This window comes from Hyperoodon ampullatus (genome assembly GCF_949752795.1).
Source record: "Hyperoodon ampullatus genome assembly, chromosome: 17".
Classification (NCBI taxonomy): domain Eukaryota; kingdom Metazoa; phylum Chordata; class Mammalia; order Artiodactyla; family Ziphiidae; genus Hyperoodon; species Hyperoodon ampullatus.
In genome coordinates, this window is record NC_136930.1 from 12,295,522 (window position 1) to 12,315,302 (window position 19,781).

The window sequence follows — 19,781 nt, forward strand, 5'->3', positions numbered from 1 at the left end:
GTTATGAAAGATGGAAAAAAAGGCAAGAGGACTTGTTCTCAACTAATGAGACCAAAGAGACATAATCAAATGCAGCAAGGGTACCCAGAATGGGTTCTGGACTAAAAAAAGAAAAAAAAGGATATAAGAAACACATTTGGGGACAACTAGGAACACTTTAAAGTGTATTTATATCAGATATTCTTAAAAGAGTGTTATTTTTCTTAGGTGTGAAAATGGAATTGTGGTTATGTATGAGAATGCCCTTATTCTTAGAAGATGTATGCTGAGTTATTTTAGGGGTAAGGCGTCATGTTGTATATAGCCAACTTTCAAATGGTTCAGCAAAAACAAAACACACACACAGGTCTACTTAAAGACAAGTAAAACAAATGTAGCAAAACTGTTAATAGTCAGTGATCTAGAAAAGGACCCACAGTTTTCACTGTACTGTTCCTTGAACTATTCTCTACGTTTGAAAGTTTTCTAAGTAAAAAGCAGAAAAATGAAAGAACTTTCACTTCACACTCTGTATTCATATGTATTAGAGACTGGCAAAGGACCAGACAGTAGACATTTTAGGCTTTGCTGGCCATATGATCTTTGTTGCCACTACTCAACTTTACTTTTGTACTGCAAAGGCAGCCACTATAAGCAATACATAAACAAATAAGCATGGCTGTGTTCCAATAAAACTTTATTTACAAAAATAGGTAGTGGGCCAAATTTGGTTCATGGAACATTATTTTCCAACCCCTAATATACATTATAAAATTTTAAGAGAATGTGTGGGTACCTAATACTTTCTTTCTTCCCTTATTATAAGTTTATGGTTTTTTGAAAAATTCATATTCCCCAAGACCATGCTCTCTTCTTTAGCCTCTACACTTTCCCATTTGGTAATCTACTTCAAGTACTAATTTTAACAGAATGACTCCCGCCTATAACACCTGCCTTGATATCTCTTAGGCCAGAGTTCTATATTTCCATTATATATTTCATAAACATTTCCACATGAATGGCACACCTGAAGGTCAAATGCAAAGTGAAAATAAAAATTAGTACTTTTTTTCCCCACGCCAACGTCTACTCCAATAATTCTACCAATAGTACTACCACCCACTTACCCATTTAGGCTCAAAAACTGGGAGACTGCCTGTGCAGAAAAGAGCTAACATAGCATGCCTGAGACTGCCTATTCTTAGAAAGGCCTGCTTGCAAGGCTGGCTCGTGGCTGGAACCTTGGAACTTACACTTTGGGAGGATTCTCACTCTTCCCAGAACTAATAAAAGTGGCTCACTGTGCCTCAATAGTTTGTACAAATAATGTGGTTTATGCTGGAACACCAGCTTTCCCTCTGGGAATCTGGAATTTTGGTATATGCAGATAGAGAGTGTCTATATGATAGGCTCCCCAAAAAAACTTTGGGCACTCAGTCTCTAAGGAGCTGCCCTGGTAGACAACACTTCACAATTCAATGCTTGAGGAATTAAGAGTTTCCCATGTAACTTCACTGGGAGAGGAATCCTGGAAGTGTGCACCTGATTTCCTCCAGACTTTGCCCCATACACCTTTTCCCTTTGATGATTTTGCCTTGTACCTTGACTCACCGCATCACAGTGGTGAGTGTAACTATATGATGAGTCCTTCTGGTGAATCACCAAATCCTGAGGTAATCTTGGGGACTTTTGACACAGTTTTTATTCTCTCCTTCACCTAGATTTCAATCAGCTGCAAACTCTTCTTGATTCAACGTCCATTATCTCACTTTTCATTCACTTTTTCCTCTCTATTTCCACTGTTACTGTCCTATTTAGGTTTAGATTACTGCACTGGTCTTTTACTGGACTTCATATTTCCCTACTTAGCTTCTTAAAACATTATTCTGATTACTTCATTTCTTAGTTCTAAAATCTTCAATGGTAACTTATTCTCCCTTAGAACGAAGTCCAAAATCCTAAAGCTGGAATTTATAACCATCCATTGGTTGGCTCCAAACTACTTCTTCAAACTTATTTTCTACCATATGACACCACATACTTCACACTTCAGCCAAAGCACCACCTGCCAATTCCCAAATCATTCTCTCTAGACTTTAGCTAACAGTTTCCCATACATCAAACACCACTCCCTATACCTGCGTGAATATCTATACAGTCTAAGTTCAAGTGTCACCTCCTACATGAAGCCCTCCTGGATAATTTTAGCTGGAAATACCCATTCTTTTTTTTTGAATTTTAATAGGATTTTAGCTATTTCTTTCTAGTGACACTTATCTTACATTCCTATTCTCCAGAACCCCTTTCCTCCAGAGCATATGGTCTATTTCAGATAAACGTTTGTGTCTCCTTACAGTGCCATACAATTGTATGTGCTTCATAAGTATTCGTTGAATGAAAAGATGAATGAAAAATTAAGAATGCAATCAGATGAATACTTGCTTCTAGTGTTGTACTAAAGAAGGAAATATATTCTTAGAAATGATGTTATAAATGGAAATCAGGCATGGCTGAAATAGTACTATTCTCATTCAAGAGCCACACTGTACATTTAATCATATTTCTAGAAGTACATGTAGCAAGGTACTATGCTTAGTCCTGTGCGAGGTACCATGAATTAAATAAGCTTCAGTGGATTGGTCTCAGATCTAATCCTATCTATAATAATATTGTTCACAAGAAGTGTGACTGAAACTCCTAACAAACTTAAAAAATTTTTTATAATACAATCCATGATAGGACCTGCCCCTGTATCAGCTATGACTTGGGTCATGATAATAAAGGTATAAGAAATCACAATTTTTCCAAAGATACAAAATACTAAAAACCAAATCAATTTAAACATTTTCTAGTTTATAAAGTTTAACACATTTAGGAGGATGGAAAATATACCTTTGCCCTTCTCCCAGCAAACATAAAAACAAAAAATGAAATGGTAACCAACCTTTTTTTTAATGGGGCGGGGAACAGTGGGTTTTTATAAACAGATTATAACTGAAACTGGAGAAAAAGAAAGTACTCATCTATAATCAAATAAATTTAAATATTTTTTCTACACACAATTTTTGCCTTTTTTGTTTTGCATATTATACAATAGTCCCCACAGTCACATGAAATAACATAAGACAGAATAAACTAATTTCAAGTCAAATACAGTACCTCCAACGATGACGTTCACCATTTCTTCTACAATGCTCTGCACAATGTCTCGTGGCTTTTCCTCACAGTCATGGTTTTCTCCATCATATAATACATCATTTTTAGATAATGCTTTAAAAAAAGAAAAATTCAAGAAAACAGTATTTTAGTTTTTTGGAAACTTTTACTAAACATTTATAATGAAAAAAATCTAAGAAATTAAGAATAAAAGAAAAAAAAACAGATATATGAAACTAGAAGCAATTACATGTTAAACCTTCAAAACTTTTAACCAAACCATATTTTAAAGTATTTTATCATTTCAAGTCAATTTCAACAATATTCGTTTGACAAGCTATTAAATGACTATTCAACTTAAATGAGTTTTCTAGATTTAAGAACCAAAACTTTTAAAAGTATTCTGAATGAAACATTTCTAACATGTCCCACACTTATCAAATAATATCAAACGTAATTAAAGCTTGTTTTGATTAATTAGGCTCACCAGTAATAACAAGATCATCATTGTGCTCTAATATGATAAGGTCCTTGAAGAACCAGAGACAGGGCTATCTGAGCCCTTCCTTACTATTTTTTCCCCAACATGCTCCACATATCCAATGTAAAACTAAATTTAGTAAGTAAAAAAGAATTCATCTCCCAATTTAACATTAATCAAAAACAGACATAACTACCAATCAGAACTTCTGAACACACAAGAAACTAATAAAACTTGATAGTCCCAGTTAGTTTGTAGCGACTACTGCAGATAAAAATACAGTTTCCCCGGGATTTTCTGAAATGCTGAAAATATCTCGGGAAGGCTCAGTTAGCACTTTATGATGCTTTGGGATCTGGGTCCCTGTTCTGGGAGCCACTGCCCTACAGCAAATGGCCTCAGACTGCATGTGAGCTTATGGTGCTACTGTCTACACACACCCCCAACTCACACTACTATGAAGGACCACTACTCAAAACTCTGACTTCCAGAAGTCTGTCCTCCCTGTGTTCACTGCTCCTCATCTACTGTTTGCTGCATTCTACAAAATACTGAATGTCACAGGAGAAATCTGATAAATAAGCATGTCAAATCAGTAACATATTTTATAAAAAATTCAAATACAATAGCATTTAGATTCTTCTGTGGAGTAAAAACATATAAATGTCTTGACATACAATCTTTCCATCTTTCTTAAATTTTGTATTCCTGCACTCAAGTTGGCTAAAGTTACCAAGAGTCTAAAAATTAACAGTTTCAACATAACTAAATACACAGTCACTAAAATGTGCACAAAATGATTAGCAAATCAAGTGAATTCTCTTATAAATTATGACAGAAATAGATTAGAGTAACAGTGAATAATACTTATTACATATGGGAAATGATTATAGAAGTTAACTTTTATGTCCAAAGTCACACAGCCAGTAAGTGACAGAGATGGGATTCAAAGCAGATAATCTAATTCCAGACCATGCACTCTCAACCAACGGCTCACAAGCAAAATTTTCATTTATATCAGCTATCGTGAGAAAAACACCTTTAAAAATAATCACGACTATGCCACAGGAATTATGTCTTATTTATAGTGCTGTATCCTAAAAGGTACCTACAGTGGTACCTACTACACAGTAGATGCTTCCACCCCTTGGGTCTCGGCCTATGTTGTTTCTTCTGTTAGAAAACTCGCTAAATTTTCTGGCTAGGCAATTCCTTCCCTTATCCAAACAAGATTCAGCTAAAGCATCACTTTCTCTACAAAAGTACTTCCTAACTCTACTCAGCAGAATTATCTTCTGCATGCCACTTGCAGGATATTTATCACATTACACCTCATTTATACATGCCTGACCTTCCAGGCAGACCATGAGCACCCTAAGAGCAATGGCTACATCTTCATCAGCTTTTTTTTTTTTTTTTTTTTTTTTGCGGTATGCGGGCCTCTCACTTTTGTGGCCTCTCCCGTTGCGGAGCACAGGCTCCGGATGCACAGGCTTAGCGGCCATGGCTCACGGGCCCAGACACTCCACGCCATGTGGGATCTTCCCAGACCAGGGCACGAACCCGTGTCCCCTGCATCAGCAGGCGGACTCTCAACCACTGCGCCACCAGGGAAGCCCTTCATCAGCTTTTTTAACGCCAAGTCCTAGCACAGTGCCTGGGACACAGTATGCTAAATCAATATTTGCTGAATGCAGGGATGAAGAAATGGAGGAATAAATAAAGTTCCAGCCTTATTATAGATTAGCTCTTTGAACAGCTCCTTTATAAGTTTACAGTGAAAGTAGGGGAAATTTCAGCAAGCGCAGGCTAGAAAAATGTAAATCATATAGGCAGTATAGATTCATTATTAGCTTGAGTACTAGAAATGCTTGGTTTATCAAAACTGTCCCCTTTAAAGTAAATGCTAAATAAAGTACTCTTAAAAAGAGTAAAAAGGCACCTATTCATGACACTGCTGATATTCAAACCACTGTTATGTTATGGAAAAGATGTGGTTAAAAAAAAAAATCAAGAGCTAAAAATATACTATAGAAGTCTTTCCTCAAAGTAAAGTAAAAACACAGAATTCAGATGAATTGTAACTAAGCCCTAACCATCCTAGTTCTACAAAACCACATTGGAAGGCAACAGAATTTCCATCATTTTTGACACCAAGCTAAGGAGGAACAAAGGGAAGAAACTTGTTTCCGGGCAGTTTTATAGAACAGCTAAAGCTGAGAATAACGTTTGGGGAAAAAATGACTGCATGTGATTATTTTTAGAGAAACACATTTGTAAAATAAATAAATGCAATTTAATTTTTGTAATCCTGTAACTTTTTCTTATAAATTTACTGAGAAAAAAGCACCGTCAGAGAAGATCTAAATCTTATCGATCATTACACATCAGGATATAAAAATAAATATTTTTGTATGCCAGGTGGTTATTCAAAAGATGTCTTTTCATATTTAATTTCAGTCCTTTTTTTTGACAATAGTATCTTGTGAACTTATAATGATTTCCTAAAATTTTCAGTCACATTCCAGAAAACTTTACTAAATAAATAGGTCTCCTGTTTGCTATGAACTAATTTTAAGAAAACTTTATCACCTAGGATGGACAAAGTCCACAATTACCGCAACGTGCCTGATACCCATTAAGTCATATCACCCTTTCCACGTTTCTTTACCAAAAATGCCCTCCTGCATTCTTCCCCCAACACACACCTCCCAACCCCTGCAAGCCCTTCTCAGAAAGATTACTTTCGGCTGCAGCTGCCTGATCAGCTTCAGTCTGTTCATTTTCTGCACTGGAAGTATCAGATCCATTTTCAGGTTCTGTATCATCCTGAAGGCTTTTATCCACATCATGTGAATGGGGATCAAGGTCCCCTTCATGTTCCTGGGATATATGATCAACAGTCTGAGGTGGCAAATATCTAAGTTGAGGTGATTCAGGCTCATGATGGCTTACTGGAGACTGCAACAGATGATGATGCTGTCGATGCCTTTCTTTTTCCATTTGTTTGGCTTCCTGCAACTGGAGAGAAAGAAAATAATTTCCAATATTAGCAAAATAAGTTGTTTAAAATTTGGAGGGGTAATGTTACACTCAACTATAAATCCTTCATAGGAGCTGCCACCTTGTCTCTAGGCTTAGAAATCGTGGTCCATCAGAAATAAAAAACTAAAACATATTAAAAACAACAATAGAAAACAGTGGTTACTTCTCAGGGGTGTGGAATTTGGCAAACAAGAACAGAGATGGAAGTCTTTCACTATATCCACTTGTCATTATTTTTGGTGTTTGAATGATGTAAATGTACTACTGAAACAAAACAAAATTAAAAACAAATTAATTTTTAATAACCTTAGAATGATAACTGGACTGTTGCCAATGTAACAGTAGATTTACCTAAAATCAAATAAAAGCTTCACTAAGGGAGGAAAAAAGTGGACAGGGAAATAAAATACACACACATTCATTTTTACTTATATATACAGAAACAAGTCTAGACACTTACACAAGAAACTAGTAATAATGGTTACCTTTGGGGGTAGAAGTTAGCAAATGACCGAACTGGAAACAAGAGTGAGAGGGAACCTTTCAGTGTGTACCTTTCTGTAGCAGGTTCTTATGTCACCTTGCCAAATGTCTTTTAATTAAAAAATAATAGTTACATTTAATAAAATTGCAACAAGTACTTAAATGCCTCTGCCCAATCAGTCATCTAATAAGAATGAAAAAACTTTATAAATGTTCCAGTTTTATTTTAGGAGACCTAAATTATTATGTACGTAATACCACGTGTAAAACTGGTTCACTTACAAGATGCTAAAAACAGTAACAATCAAGATCACAGGGTTTCATTTTTTAGCACTTTATTGCTTTTAGACATATCTCTTTTGATCCTCATGACCTAACAGGAATCATTCTCACAGAATTAATTTCCACAAAGATAAATATTTTAGTGTCAAATATGAACATTTCATATTCCTAGTAATATTCTAGGTTATGAGGAAATACCAGAATTAATCATATGAATTTATAAAACAAATTTGAATTAAAAGATTTTAATGCCCAAAAGGTACGAAAAAACTTATAATCTGTAATGATCTAAGTCCCTTATTTTACAGATAAGGAAACTGATGGGCATGACTAGTTGCACACAGTTGGAATCAGAAGAGACTTCTCGGACTTCTCAAAGCTTTAGGCCATTCATGAGAAAGTCCATTTCCAAATTAACAGTGAGGAACCTTTGACTTGCAATCCAATCTCGCCCTCAGCCTAACTTCAGCTAATCCGTACCATGGTTTAGTAGGGCAAGCACATACTTTGGAATTACAGACAAGCATAATGTTGAATTCTAGTTTTTTTCTACTTATTCCAGAGTTGTATAAACTCTAGAAAGATCCTTGGGAAAAAAGAGGAACTTAACTTTAAACATTTTCTATACACTTTCATACTTTCTAGAGTAGGGTTTCTCAACATCAGTACTATTGACCTTTGGAACAGATAATCCTTTGTGGTGTGTGTGTGCACGCGCACCGGGCGCGCTGGGGGAGGTGGAGGTTGCCGGGGTACTGCAGGGAGCTCAGCAACATCCCAATCCCTATCTCTAATGGGTAGAAACCCATTACAGGTCATGACTCACCCCAGTCATGACAATCAAAAGTGTCTCAAATGTGGCTTGGGGGGCAAAACCACCTCCAGTTGAAAACCACTGTTACAGAGAAAGAAATTAGCATCTTCCCTTGTGAAATAATTTTAGAACTGAACATTTTATAGTGAATTTCATTTGGGAAGGAGAGGAAAAGTTATCAGCCGTATATATGAATGAATTAGACTTCTAGCTTCGAATATTTTAGCAAATGTGGAAAATTATTCTGCCTCGCCTTTTTAATTTTCTCTCTCCCCTTTCTGACTTTTCTAATTATCCATAGCACAGAACTAATATGCCTCATGACACGAAACATGTTCATAGCCTTTATCATAACTCAGTTATATATTTATTTGTGTGATTATTTAAGATTCATCTTTCCCCTCTATGTCTGTAAGAATTTTGAAAGTAGTGGTGATACAGTGCTGGTATTTTGCCCAGCACGGTACAACTGAGAACTAGAACAGTGCCAAGAACATACAGGGAATGTAGTAAAATTTGCTGAACAAGTCAAACCAATAAAACTTATATTTCTTCTATTAAAAAGTGATAAAATTTCATTCACTTCTTTGAAAAAAAGCAGCTAAACTATTATATGTGATTACAAAATATTAGCAATAATCCAATGTCAATACATAGGAGAGTACATAGGATAGTGACTGAATAGACTACAGTACATGCTCAAGTACTCTGCATCTATAAAAAACCATGAGGAAGATCTAAGGGCTGATATGGAATGCTTTCCAGGACATACTGCTAAGTGAAAAGAGTATGAAAGAGTATCCAGAGTATGTGTGGTAGCCAGCCTTTTTAAGATGGCCACCAATGATCTCTACCTCTTGATTTTCACTTCTTTGCAGAGTCCCCTCCCACACTGTGCCAGGGATGGTCTGGGTGATCACTTTTTTTTTTTTTAAACATCTTTACTGGAGTATAATTGCTTTACAATATTGTGTTAGTTTCTGCTGTATAACAAAGTGAGTGAGCTGTATGTATACATGTATCCCCATATCCCCCTCTAGGTGGTCACAAAGCACTGAGCTGATCTCCCTGTGCTATGCGGCTGCTTCCCACTATCTATTTTACATTTGGTAGTGTATATATGTCCATGCCACTCTCTCACTTGTCCCAGCTCATCCTTCCCCTCCCTGTGTCCTCAAGTCCATCCTCTACATCTGCGTCTTTATTCCTGTCCTGCCCCCAGGTTCGTCAGAACCATTTTTTTTTTAGATTCCATATATAAGTGTTAGCATACAGTATTTGTTTTTCTCTTTCTGACTTACTTCACTCTGTATGACAGACTCTAGGTCCACCCACCTCACTACAAATAACTCGATTTCATTTCGTTTTATGGCTGAGTAATATTCCATTGTATATATGTGCCACATCTTCTTTATCCATTCATCTATCAATGGACACTTAGGTTGCGTCCATGTCCTGGCTATTGTAAATAGAGCTGAAATGAAGATTGTGGTACATGACTCTTTGGGTGACCACTTCTGATCATAAGGTAGACAATGTAGCTTCTGCCTTGTTCCTCTCTTTCTCTGCCCAATGAAGGCTTTAAATGACTTCAGCCCCAGTTGATACTGTGATCCACGCAGCCAACTGCAACTTCATGTGAAATCCAAGCTACAACCACCAGCTAAGCCACTCTTGCATTCTGGACCCTCAGAAACTGTGAGAGATAAGCAGCTAAGCTGTTAGTTTTAAGCAGCTGAAGTTTGGGGTAATTTGTTATGCAGTGACAGATAACTAATACAGTATGCTACCTTTCATATAAGAAAGGTGATACATGAAACCATACGTGTATCTGCTCATTTGTACTAAAGAAATGCAGAAGAATAAACCAGAAACAATAGAGATTAGCTACATCCAAGGGGTAGAAAGAAGGGAGGAAGAGGATTGGAGTGATAGGAATGAGGAGTATTTCTGTAGAGCTCTAACTCTTTTCTTTTTTTAACATTTTTATCGGAGTATAATTGCTTTACAATGGTGTGTTAGTTTCTGCTTTATAACAAAGTGAATCAGTTATACATATACATATGTTCCCATATCTCTTCCCTCTTGCGTCTCCCTCCCTCCCACCCTCCCTATCCCACCCCTCTAGGTGGTCACAAAGCACCGAGCTCATCTCCCTGTGCTATGCGGCTGCTCCCACTAGCTATCTATTTTACATTTGGTAGTGTATATATGTCCATATATACACTACCACTAACTCTTAATTCATAGTAGTGTTTAACAGACTCAAAAAATAAGCAAGCAGGGCTTTCCTGGTGGCGCAGTGGTTGAGAGTCCGCCTGCCGATGCAGGGGAGATGGGTTCGTGCCCCGGTCTGGGAAGATCCCACATGCCGCGGAGCGGCTGGGCCCGTGAGCCATGGCCGCTGGGCCTGTGTGTCCGGAGCCTGTGCTCCGCAACGGGAGAGGCCACAACAGTGAGAAGCCCACATACCGCAAAAAAAAAAAAAAAAAAAAAAGCAAGCAATTAAACCAGAATGTGAGGAGTACTGAAATGGAAAACAGGCAGTAACAAACGAACTTAACTGTATTATAAAGTAATAAAATTATCCTGCTGAAGAGTATGGAGAAGAAAAGAACTAACCTAAGTAACTTTGGAAAATAATATTTTGAACGGATACTATAAAGCTAAAGACAAAGAAAAAAACAAAACCCAATAAATATAAATGCTATAATGTACCTAGTAAGTTTGCTTCTCACAGTGTTATAAGTAAGCAATTCTAAAACTATTATATGTGTGTAATAGGCCTGAACAAATAATGTATCATAAAAAATGAAAGCCTTATTTCTCACTGTTTAGAGAAAGTTACAAATAAGTACAGGGAGAAGGCTGAAATGAACCCTGTGGTATTGGCCCGGAATCAGAAGCATCAGTATGAACACACAGCTTTTAAGACATACGGATGGGTAGTCACACACGGGGTGGGGGAGGTGGGGTGACTGTACACATATGTATTTCCTAGTTCAGTCTGCTGGGAGGGCCTAGAAGCAGTAACATCTCAGCTGCAGTGAACACACCTGGCACTCAGAGCTTGGTATTACCATTCAATGGTAATTACTTACAATTACCATTCTCCAACTGAAGGAGCCAGGGCTCCCTGTTTATGTGTCTACTACTCCAGGGGGGAAGCAGAGAAAATTCAAAGTGAGCAGGGAACATCTTGAGATTCCAGAAAGTGAAGAGGTACTAAAAAAAAAAAAGGATGGGGGCTATTGTCAAAAGGACAGAAGGCCAAAGCTGGAATAACTGGGGCAACAGAATAAATAACAATAGAACTGGATTATAAAACAGAATAAAATAAACGTCCATGAATACAGATTGATATAAATAAAAAACTGAATAAATAAATAGGAAAGGAGAATAATTCTGGCTAATAAATATAGAAAGAGAGAGAAACAGAACATCACCACCAGGGAAACAAAGCAGTAATAACTGTTGCCAGTCAGATCCACCAATGGATACTCAAATTGGGTGTGGGGGAATATGAGGAAAAAAACAGGATATTTGCATAGTCTGAAAGTATCTCTCCTGAGATATTTATTAAATGTAAAAGAATAACTTTTCAGTGGAGGAACCTGGAAGATACCACCTTAACTAAGTAATCAGGGTTACTTTATTTAATAGTACTATATCAGTGTTAATTTCTGCTTCTGAACATTGTAACATGGTTATGTAAGATGCTGCATTAGGAAACCAGAGTAAAGAGGATCTCTCTGTAAATATTTTTGCAACTTTTCTGTAAGTTTACAATCAGTTCCAGATAAACAGTTAGAAGTTTTTTTTAATTATGAAGACCTAGATAATTTTTTAAAAAATGATTCTCTAGCTGCTGATCTCTTACCCTCCTCCCCAAATATATTTCATCACTATAGAAATTTATTTTATTTTTTAAAGGCTCAATGAATAATTTTATACCAGAATAGATCAAATTAGGTAACTTGATATCTACATTATACTCATCTACTAAGCTTGAGAGCAATAAAAATATCAGTTCATAAACACTTCCATGAGGATGATGGCAATCGATATCTTTCAAATTCTATTTGTGAACAATTCAAAATGTATTTTATCCAACGTCAAGCAAGTCAGTAAGCCTCAAAACAAAAACAATACCACAGATCTCCAGTACGTAAAACTGTAAATGAAAGACATTTTCTTCACAGGCACAAAAGATTTCACTATATTTTCATTAAAATCTTTTCTATAGTTGATGCCTGTGGTGTTCTATATAATCTCTCTCATTTTTTAATACTTACTGCTTGGTTTTCCATGCGTGCAAAGATAACATTTAGCATCTGAGTAAGAGTAGCTTTGGCTGTTGTCTGATTGATGAGATTTTTGCTTGCTAGATAGATATTGTAACATGTTCTCACAGCTTGCAGTACAGTTCCTTCGTGAATTTCTATGTGTTGAGATGTTACTGCAGTAAGTAAAGCCTTTAAAAAAAATACAGTTAAAGCAATTTTTTTTGCGTCCAGAGTTTCAGCACAAAAATACATTGGTATTTTTGTATTAGAATTAAAAATTGCAGACACCATTACCACTTTAAGGTAATGTATACAGATTTTCTACCTGCCTTAAATATATCATCAATTGTTAAAATATTTTATGTTTTCCCCATCCTGGTTGTAGTTTCCATATAATCCTCCCAAACCCAAAATGCTAAAAAACCATTCAACTGATTTATTTCAATCCGAGTTTCATTTTAATAGAATAGTATTTTGGTCTACTAAAATGCACAGCATTAATACTCTGTCATACTGTAGCACAGAAAGGCTTCATATGATATATCTGTTGAACTAGATGTCAACTTAGGGAGGATACATATTGTGCCTTATTCACTTTCAAATTTTTCTGAGATCTAACTTACAGACTGAACTCAATGTGCTGTTGTTATTACTGTTGAAGATGCTTACAAATGTTTTAAAATAAAGCATTTAAAATAATCCTAAGGTGAATCCTCCAATAAAGTGAACAGCTATAATTTCTGTGAACTGTCGTCACACACTAGGTTACTCAATTTCTCAAAAGCAAGGACTCATATCTTTTGTCTTTCTATGTTGCACAGTGCTATGCAGGGTCAGCACTGAGCACATACTAAACAAACCACAACTGACATGAAACTGCAAACAACAGGCCAAACTGAATAGCTTTATTAGAATAAAGACATTTTATGACTTATGAAGTAAGTGCAGCTATGAGACTGAAAGGCTCAGAAGGGGTGATAGACACACATAAAGGACACTTCATACATGTAAACAATTTCAAAAGTACTAATAGTACAAGAAAATTTTTACTAACAAATAAACATATCACCACTACTATTAGCAGTAACATTAAAAATTCAATATGTATAGTAGACTGAAAACACAAATGAGTCATTTTTCTTTAAAGGAATTTAATGATCCAGGTGTATCATAGCACAAACTCAGGACAGGATTTAGCTGAGCAGGTTCAGCAGATGGACAGGTGCAAGGGAAGCAGGAAAGCTGGTGCTCAAGCAGAAAAGCTGGTGCACATGGGACTAGACTACAAGTGGTCTGACAGTAGTAGAAGAAACTAGAAGGGTCACAGGACCTTGACATGGGACCCTAAAGCTCAAAAGATAGAACCATGTTAGAAACTGGAAAGCTCTGGAAGACTCTGGGGGCCTAAACTGGGGCCTTCAAAATATGAGATTTGGTAATGATTCTTCTCCTAGTGAACTCCTGGCATTCAACAATAAAATCCCCTGATATGGAGTCTAAAAAGCACCCAAATGACCTCTATTATAGCTGGAAAGCATATAAAATGACTTTTCCAAATATTTTCAAGGTAAGAGGCTTCTGATTTAAAAAAATATAGATTATGAATAACAAGTTCATTTTTATAATTAATTACCTTTATTATTTGTAACTGAACTCCTTCATCTGTTTGAGGACCTTGAAAACAGCCACAAATTGTTTCAATAATTCTATCAATTAATTTTTTGCCTGGTGTTGTACTATCTGGAGCACTGCCAGTCAAGTGCCCATAAGCAATAAGTTTCTGAAATAGAGAAAGAAAATAAAGATTCTAATAAAGCTAACAAATATATATATATACTAATTAAATATACATTCAAATTATGATATACAATTGAACATATGTTATAAAGTTTTTACACAAAAATATTAAGGTATAATCAAAGCCAAGGCTATACCAACTTTTCCTAAAGAAAGCTTTATTAGCTATAAACATGTGAAATTATTTACACTTGTAATAATCACAAAAACAGAAAAATAACCATAGCAAAACCATCAGGCAATACTTTGAGAAAGGCAGGGCTTAGAACTTGTCTCTGGTGAGTTCTAACAGCTTACGGCTTTCTATCCAAACATTACTAATACTGCTTTTGTGAAAGCCATCTTAACACGTTCAAATGACCCAAAATCTTTTTCCAAATTAGATCTGCGAATATGCAGAAAACCATTTCCAGACACTGGCTGCAATAAATCACAGATTTGTTCATTCATCATTACCATTATAACCCTGGAAGGAAGGCCTTAGATATTAATTTTTCAGAGAAAACAAGGTCACAAATCAAATGAACTTATCCTTATGTGTGTGTCTGTGTGTGTAAGTAAAACAGGAAGACAGAAAGGAATTTTTCTGACATAAATGAAGGTCAGAGCTAAAGTTTCACAGTAAATATAAATACTAAACTGTTAATATTAACCTACTGCTTTACACAAAACAGCAAGCATCCAGTAAAATCAGTGAAAATAATGAAGTATGTAAAATCAGCAGCAGGTAATGACACTTCCATTATTGATAACCCTAGTAAAGATTTTGTGTCTCACTAAGCTAACTAATGATTTCTGCTATCCTTAAACTGGAAACATCTTTTTGCAACTATTGTTTCTCTTGAATATAAGCAACCATTTGGTTTCTTACCACAAAAAGAATAATCAAGGCTTTCATGGAAAATGTCTGAATCATCAATTGTGAGTACTACTTAGAAACACATTCAAATTAGACGGTTTTTGGATAGTGCCATTTCATACATACCTGTAAACAATCTAGGGATGTACTAACTATGCGGGGACACTTGGACTGGCATGCCAATTCAAAGGGCAGGAAGTACTTGTCTGCTTCAATAAAATTTGTCTTTGATTTCACTGGTGGAAGGGTGCCTGATCCAGCTTTTGCTTCTCCATGAGGAGGACTAAATGAAAAAAGAAGAGTCTGATTAAAATATCACATTCATCATATTGATGATACACTATTTCAGTTCTAAAAAGCAAAGCACTTTGCTAAACCAATTTTCATTTTCCCATATTTCATGAGGAAACCAAAGCCCACAGAAGTTAAGTGATTTGCTATAGGTCATAAGCTAGTGGCCAGAGCTATAATTAAATGCAAGAAAAATTTTTTTAATTAATTAATTAATTTAAATAAAGTATTTAGGTTATTAAATTTTTAGTAATCTTTCTAAATATGAATCAAAGTCTTTAAGCAAAGACTTTAAAAGCATATCTTACGGTGTTTCAGAAATACCCTTACTTGCTTATTTATGAGGCCTTTTTATATTTATAAGTATGCTTACCATTATATTCAATATTTCTCAAAAATCATTTTTTTAAAAATTGATTTTATGAAGATCACATGCAGAAAATTTGCCACACTAAAATACACATGATTGTATTATTATTTTGGCCAAGACTGACAAGTTTGCAAATTAAGGAAAAAAACCCCACAAACCTCTGCTTTTCAGTTTCCGCTTTTATTTCCTCTGGGGAGGGAAAAAAGAAGCATACATTAGAAAACTTGACAAGGGAAAGATCATTAACTAATTCGATTTGATTACAGGTTTTATAAATTATTTTATAAATTCTATAAGAAGTTGGGAGAATGCACTTTCAAAAGAAAATTAGGTACTAGAATTCTGTTGCAGCCAAATGTATTAATTTATACAAATAATTCTATAAAACTATATGAACAATATACATTAACAACCACAAGGATAGGGTAGAATTACAGATGACTAATTCCCAAAGCATTTCCTTTTCTCCAAGTAGTTTTTTGAGGGGTGGGGGGTCAAGTAACTCTTTACATTAACCAGAAGCACTAGGATTAAGAACAGAATAATACGTATGCTGTATTCAAGTGACAACATATAAGGCACATGTTGGGTTAGGGAAAAAAACTCAATATACCCCCTTTGGGATTATCTCAAGGAGATTATCAGGCCAGGACTATAATTTCTTGATCATGTATATATGTGTTGATATTTAACCAATTTTTCTACTTAGGACTATACAAGGCACTGCAAAATACACATGCTCAATTTAATAGGAAATTTTCCCTTTTGCTGTTTATATCCATAAGAGATGAGGTAAATTAGATAAATTCTACCTGTAATAGAAGAACCTTAAATTTAATGATAAACTGGGGAATCTGGTTAATTGATTAAACCTGTTTGAAATCTGTAAGAAAAGCATTCAAATATAACATTAATAATTACTACCACTGCAGCCAACAGTTGTTGGGAACTTACTATGTGCCAAGCACTGTTACGTTTTACATGTACTAACATGTTTAAACCTTATAACAACCTTATGAGGTTTGTACTATCATATTTCCATTTTAAAGATTAGGATACTGAGGCACAGACTTGCTCAAGGGCTGCATGGCTTGGGTGTGTGACTACTCTGGTTTCATTAGGTGTCAAAACTAGGTAATCTAACTCCCAGATCCCGGTTTTTTAAACAACTCTATTACATAGGTGTACCTATGAATACTGAGCAAAATGAGTTAAATTTGGTATTATAAACAACTTCTAGCCCATAAATTAATAATTATTGAAAGCTATCTTGGGAGTTCCCTGGTGGCACAGTGGTTAAGAATCTGCCTGCCAAGGCAGGGGACGTGGATTCGAGCCCTGGTCCGGGAAGATCCCACATGCCGTGGAGTGGCTCAGCCCGTGCGCCACAACTACTGAGACTGCACTCTAGAGCCCGCAAGCCACAACTACTGAGCCCACACACCACAACTACTGAAGCCCATGCGCTTAGAGCCCGTGCTCCGCAACAGGGGAAGCCACCGCAATGAGAAGCCTGCGCACCGCAATGAAGAGTAGCCCCCGCTCGCCGCAACTAGAGAAAGCCCGCGCGCAGCAACGAAGACCCAACACAGCCAAAAATAAATAAATAAAATTAATTTATTTAAAAAAAAAACTATCTTGTATGAAGCACCTCCCATGTACCAGAAATTACAGTAAGCCCTTTATAAAGTGACCCTGCCAAATTACTCTGTCATTGCGCAATTTATTCATTGCCTACTCTGTGCTAAGCACTGGTATTTGGTATTTCAGTCTAGTACTCTGTGGACCAACGCTCCTTCCATTTTACCAGTGGTAGGAGTAGAAGGGAGACAATGTGAAAATATTGTCTGGGGATATTTAAAATACTACTAAATAAAAGTTCACAATGTCTGATATTTAAGATCTGCTTATGGCTACTAAAATTGTACAGTTCACCAAAAAATGTAATAAAAATAATTTAAATCACTTTTAAAAATACAGATGAGAGGGAAATGATATATATATATATATATATATATATTTTTTTTTTTTTTTTTTTTTTTTTTTGCGGTACGCGGGCCTCTCACTGTTGTGGCCTCTCCCGTTGCGGAGCACAGGCTCCGGACGCACAGGCTCAGCGGCCATGGCTCACGGGCCCAGCCGCTCCGCGGCATGTGGGATCCTCCCGGACCGGGGCACGAACCCATGTCCCCTGCATTGGCAGGCAGACTCTCAACCACTGCGCCACCAGGGAAGCCCGGAAATGATATATTAACTGCCCCAAATCTTTATAAAATGTTTAGAGGTACTTTTTAATTTAAAAACATTATTATTATTATTTAAGAAGCTGAGGTATTGCTAAAAACCAGGTAAGGTAGAAAAAAGATGTGATGTAGGAGAAGCAGGGAGATGAGCCACAGTTTTTGCATAAAGTGAATTTCCATTTATACAATAGTTAGTAAACAGAGTATTCTGGTTAAGTAAATAATACATTAATTAAGAATATCAGAGGTAGGGCTTCCCTGGTGGCGCAGTGGTTGAGAGTCTGCCTGCCAATGCAGGGGACACGGGTTGGTGCCCCAGTCCGGGAAGATCCCACATGCCGTGGAGCGGCTGGGCCCCTGAGCCATGGCCACTGAGCCTGCACGTCCGGAGCCTGTGCTCCGCAACGGGAGAGGCCACAACAGTGAGAGGCCCGTGTACCGCAAAAAAAAAAAATATCAGAGGTAGTATAACATTTTAAAGAGCACTGTGTTTTGGTAACACCTGTCAGTAAGATAACCTGTCACTAAATAACCGTGTGACCTTAGGAGACAACCCTCACTTCACTACTTAGGTGATTGCAAAGGTACTTACAATATATTCTAAGACATGGATCAACAAGTATGTCTCACATGCCAAAGCCAGCCCATCATTTCTTTTCATATAGCACATGAGTTTAAGAACAGTTTTTATAGCTGAATATTTGTGATCAATTTGATGATAGGGAACACTAACTCTGAAGCCCAATGAAGAATAATGTTACCCCCCTAAAAGAATTCCACTCTTCTCATTAGTAGACCAGGGTTACAAAATTTATACTCAATTGCTATTATTTTGAATTTCATTAAGAAAAAATGTGTGTAAATCTGTTTTCTCTTGTTATGTTAAGTGCTACAATATCCTTGACTTTTCCTCTTGGCCCACAAAGCTCTTTACATAAAAAGTCTGCTGACCTTGCTCTAAAACACTGTGGTTCAAAGGATCCTATAGACTCTATGAACTGTTTCATTCTATGATTCCATTATATTTTAAATGTCCACATTTAAATAGTCTAATAAAACATACCTAACACAAGTTGAATGTAATTTTTCTCCAGTAATTCATATCATACTATAACATTTATTTATATCTATTTATCTATCTACCTATCTCCTTATTGTAAATTATACAAGGCAAGAACTGTTCAAACTAATTTTTTTTTACAAAGAAACAAAAAACACTTTAATTCTCAGTGTTTCTAATGTTTTAAATTACTTTGCACTAAACATGAGTTTTCCTATTTTTTTCCATTTTCCTGTAACACTTTAAACCCAGGGTCAAAGAGTTTTTAACGTTTTGACAAAATCTTTAAAGGTCACAGAACTATGACAATTTTTCCCACTGATTATTAACATAGCTTGCATGTTTTCAGCTTGCAAGGTTATCTTCATGGCCCTGCAAAATGCTTATATTTTTACAGTCTTCTGAAGACTTGTATTCATCTTAATATACTTCCTTTCAAAGCCATTCAAGGCCACTTAAACTGAAAAAACTGAAAGACACCATCACTAAAAAGATTAAAAGAACAAGTGGCAACAGAGGAGCGGTAGAGTAAGTATTTATCAAAATACTGAAAGTAACAATATTACAAACCACGGTATTTTAAAACAAACTGAAAACAATTTTAGGTATGTAATACTACTTTATATTTGTGCAGC

General features: G+C 36.1%; 1 protein-coding gene across 5 annotated transcripts in view; it reads right to left on the reverse strand.

Annotated features, from left to right (window-relative positions):
• Positions 1 to 19,781, reverse strand: part of ARFGEF1 (ARF guanine nucleotide exchange factor 1) — a gene marked incomplete at both ends in the record, with an annotated part of 133,656 nt that overhangs the window by 69,744 nt on the left and 44,131 nt on the right. For all 5 annotated transcript variants that reach the window (XM_079722429.1, XM_079722431.1, XM_079722428.1 and 2 more), the window contains 6 exons: positions 3,139 to 3,249; positions 6,361 to 6,637; positions 12,536 to 12,715; positions 14,160 to 14,306; positions 15,309 to 15,465; positions 16,002 to 16,032. In XM_079722429.1, the coding sequence (XP_079578555.1) occupies positions 3,139 to 3,249; positions 6,361 to 6,637; positions 12,536 to 12,715; positions 14,160 to 14,306; positions 15,309 to 15,465; positions 16,002 to 16,032 (903 nt within the window). The remainder of the gene's footprint in view (positions 1 to 3,138; positions 3,250 to 6,360; positions 6,638 to 12,535; positions 12,716 to 14,159; positions 14,307 to 15,308; positions 15,466 to 16,001; positions 16,033 to 19,781) is intronic.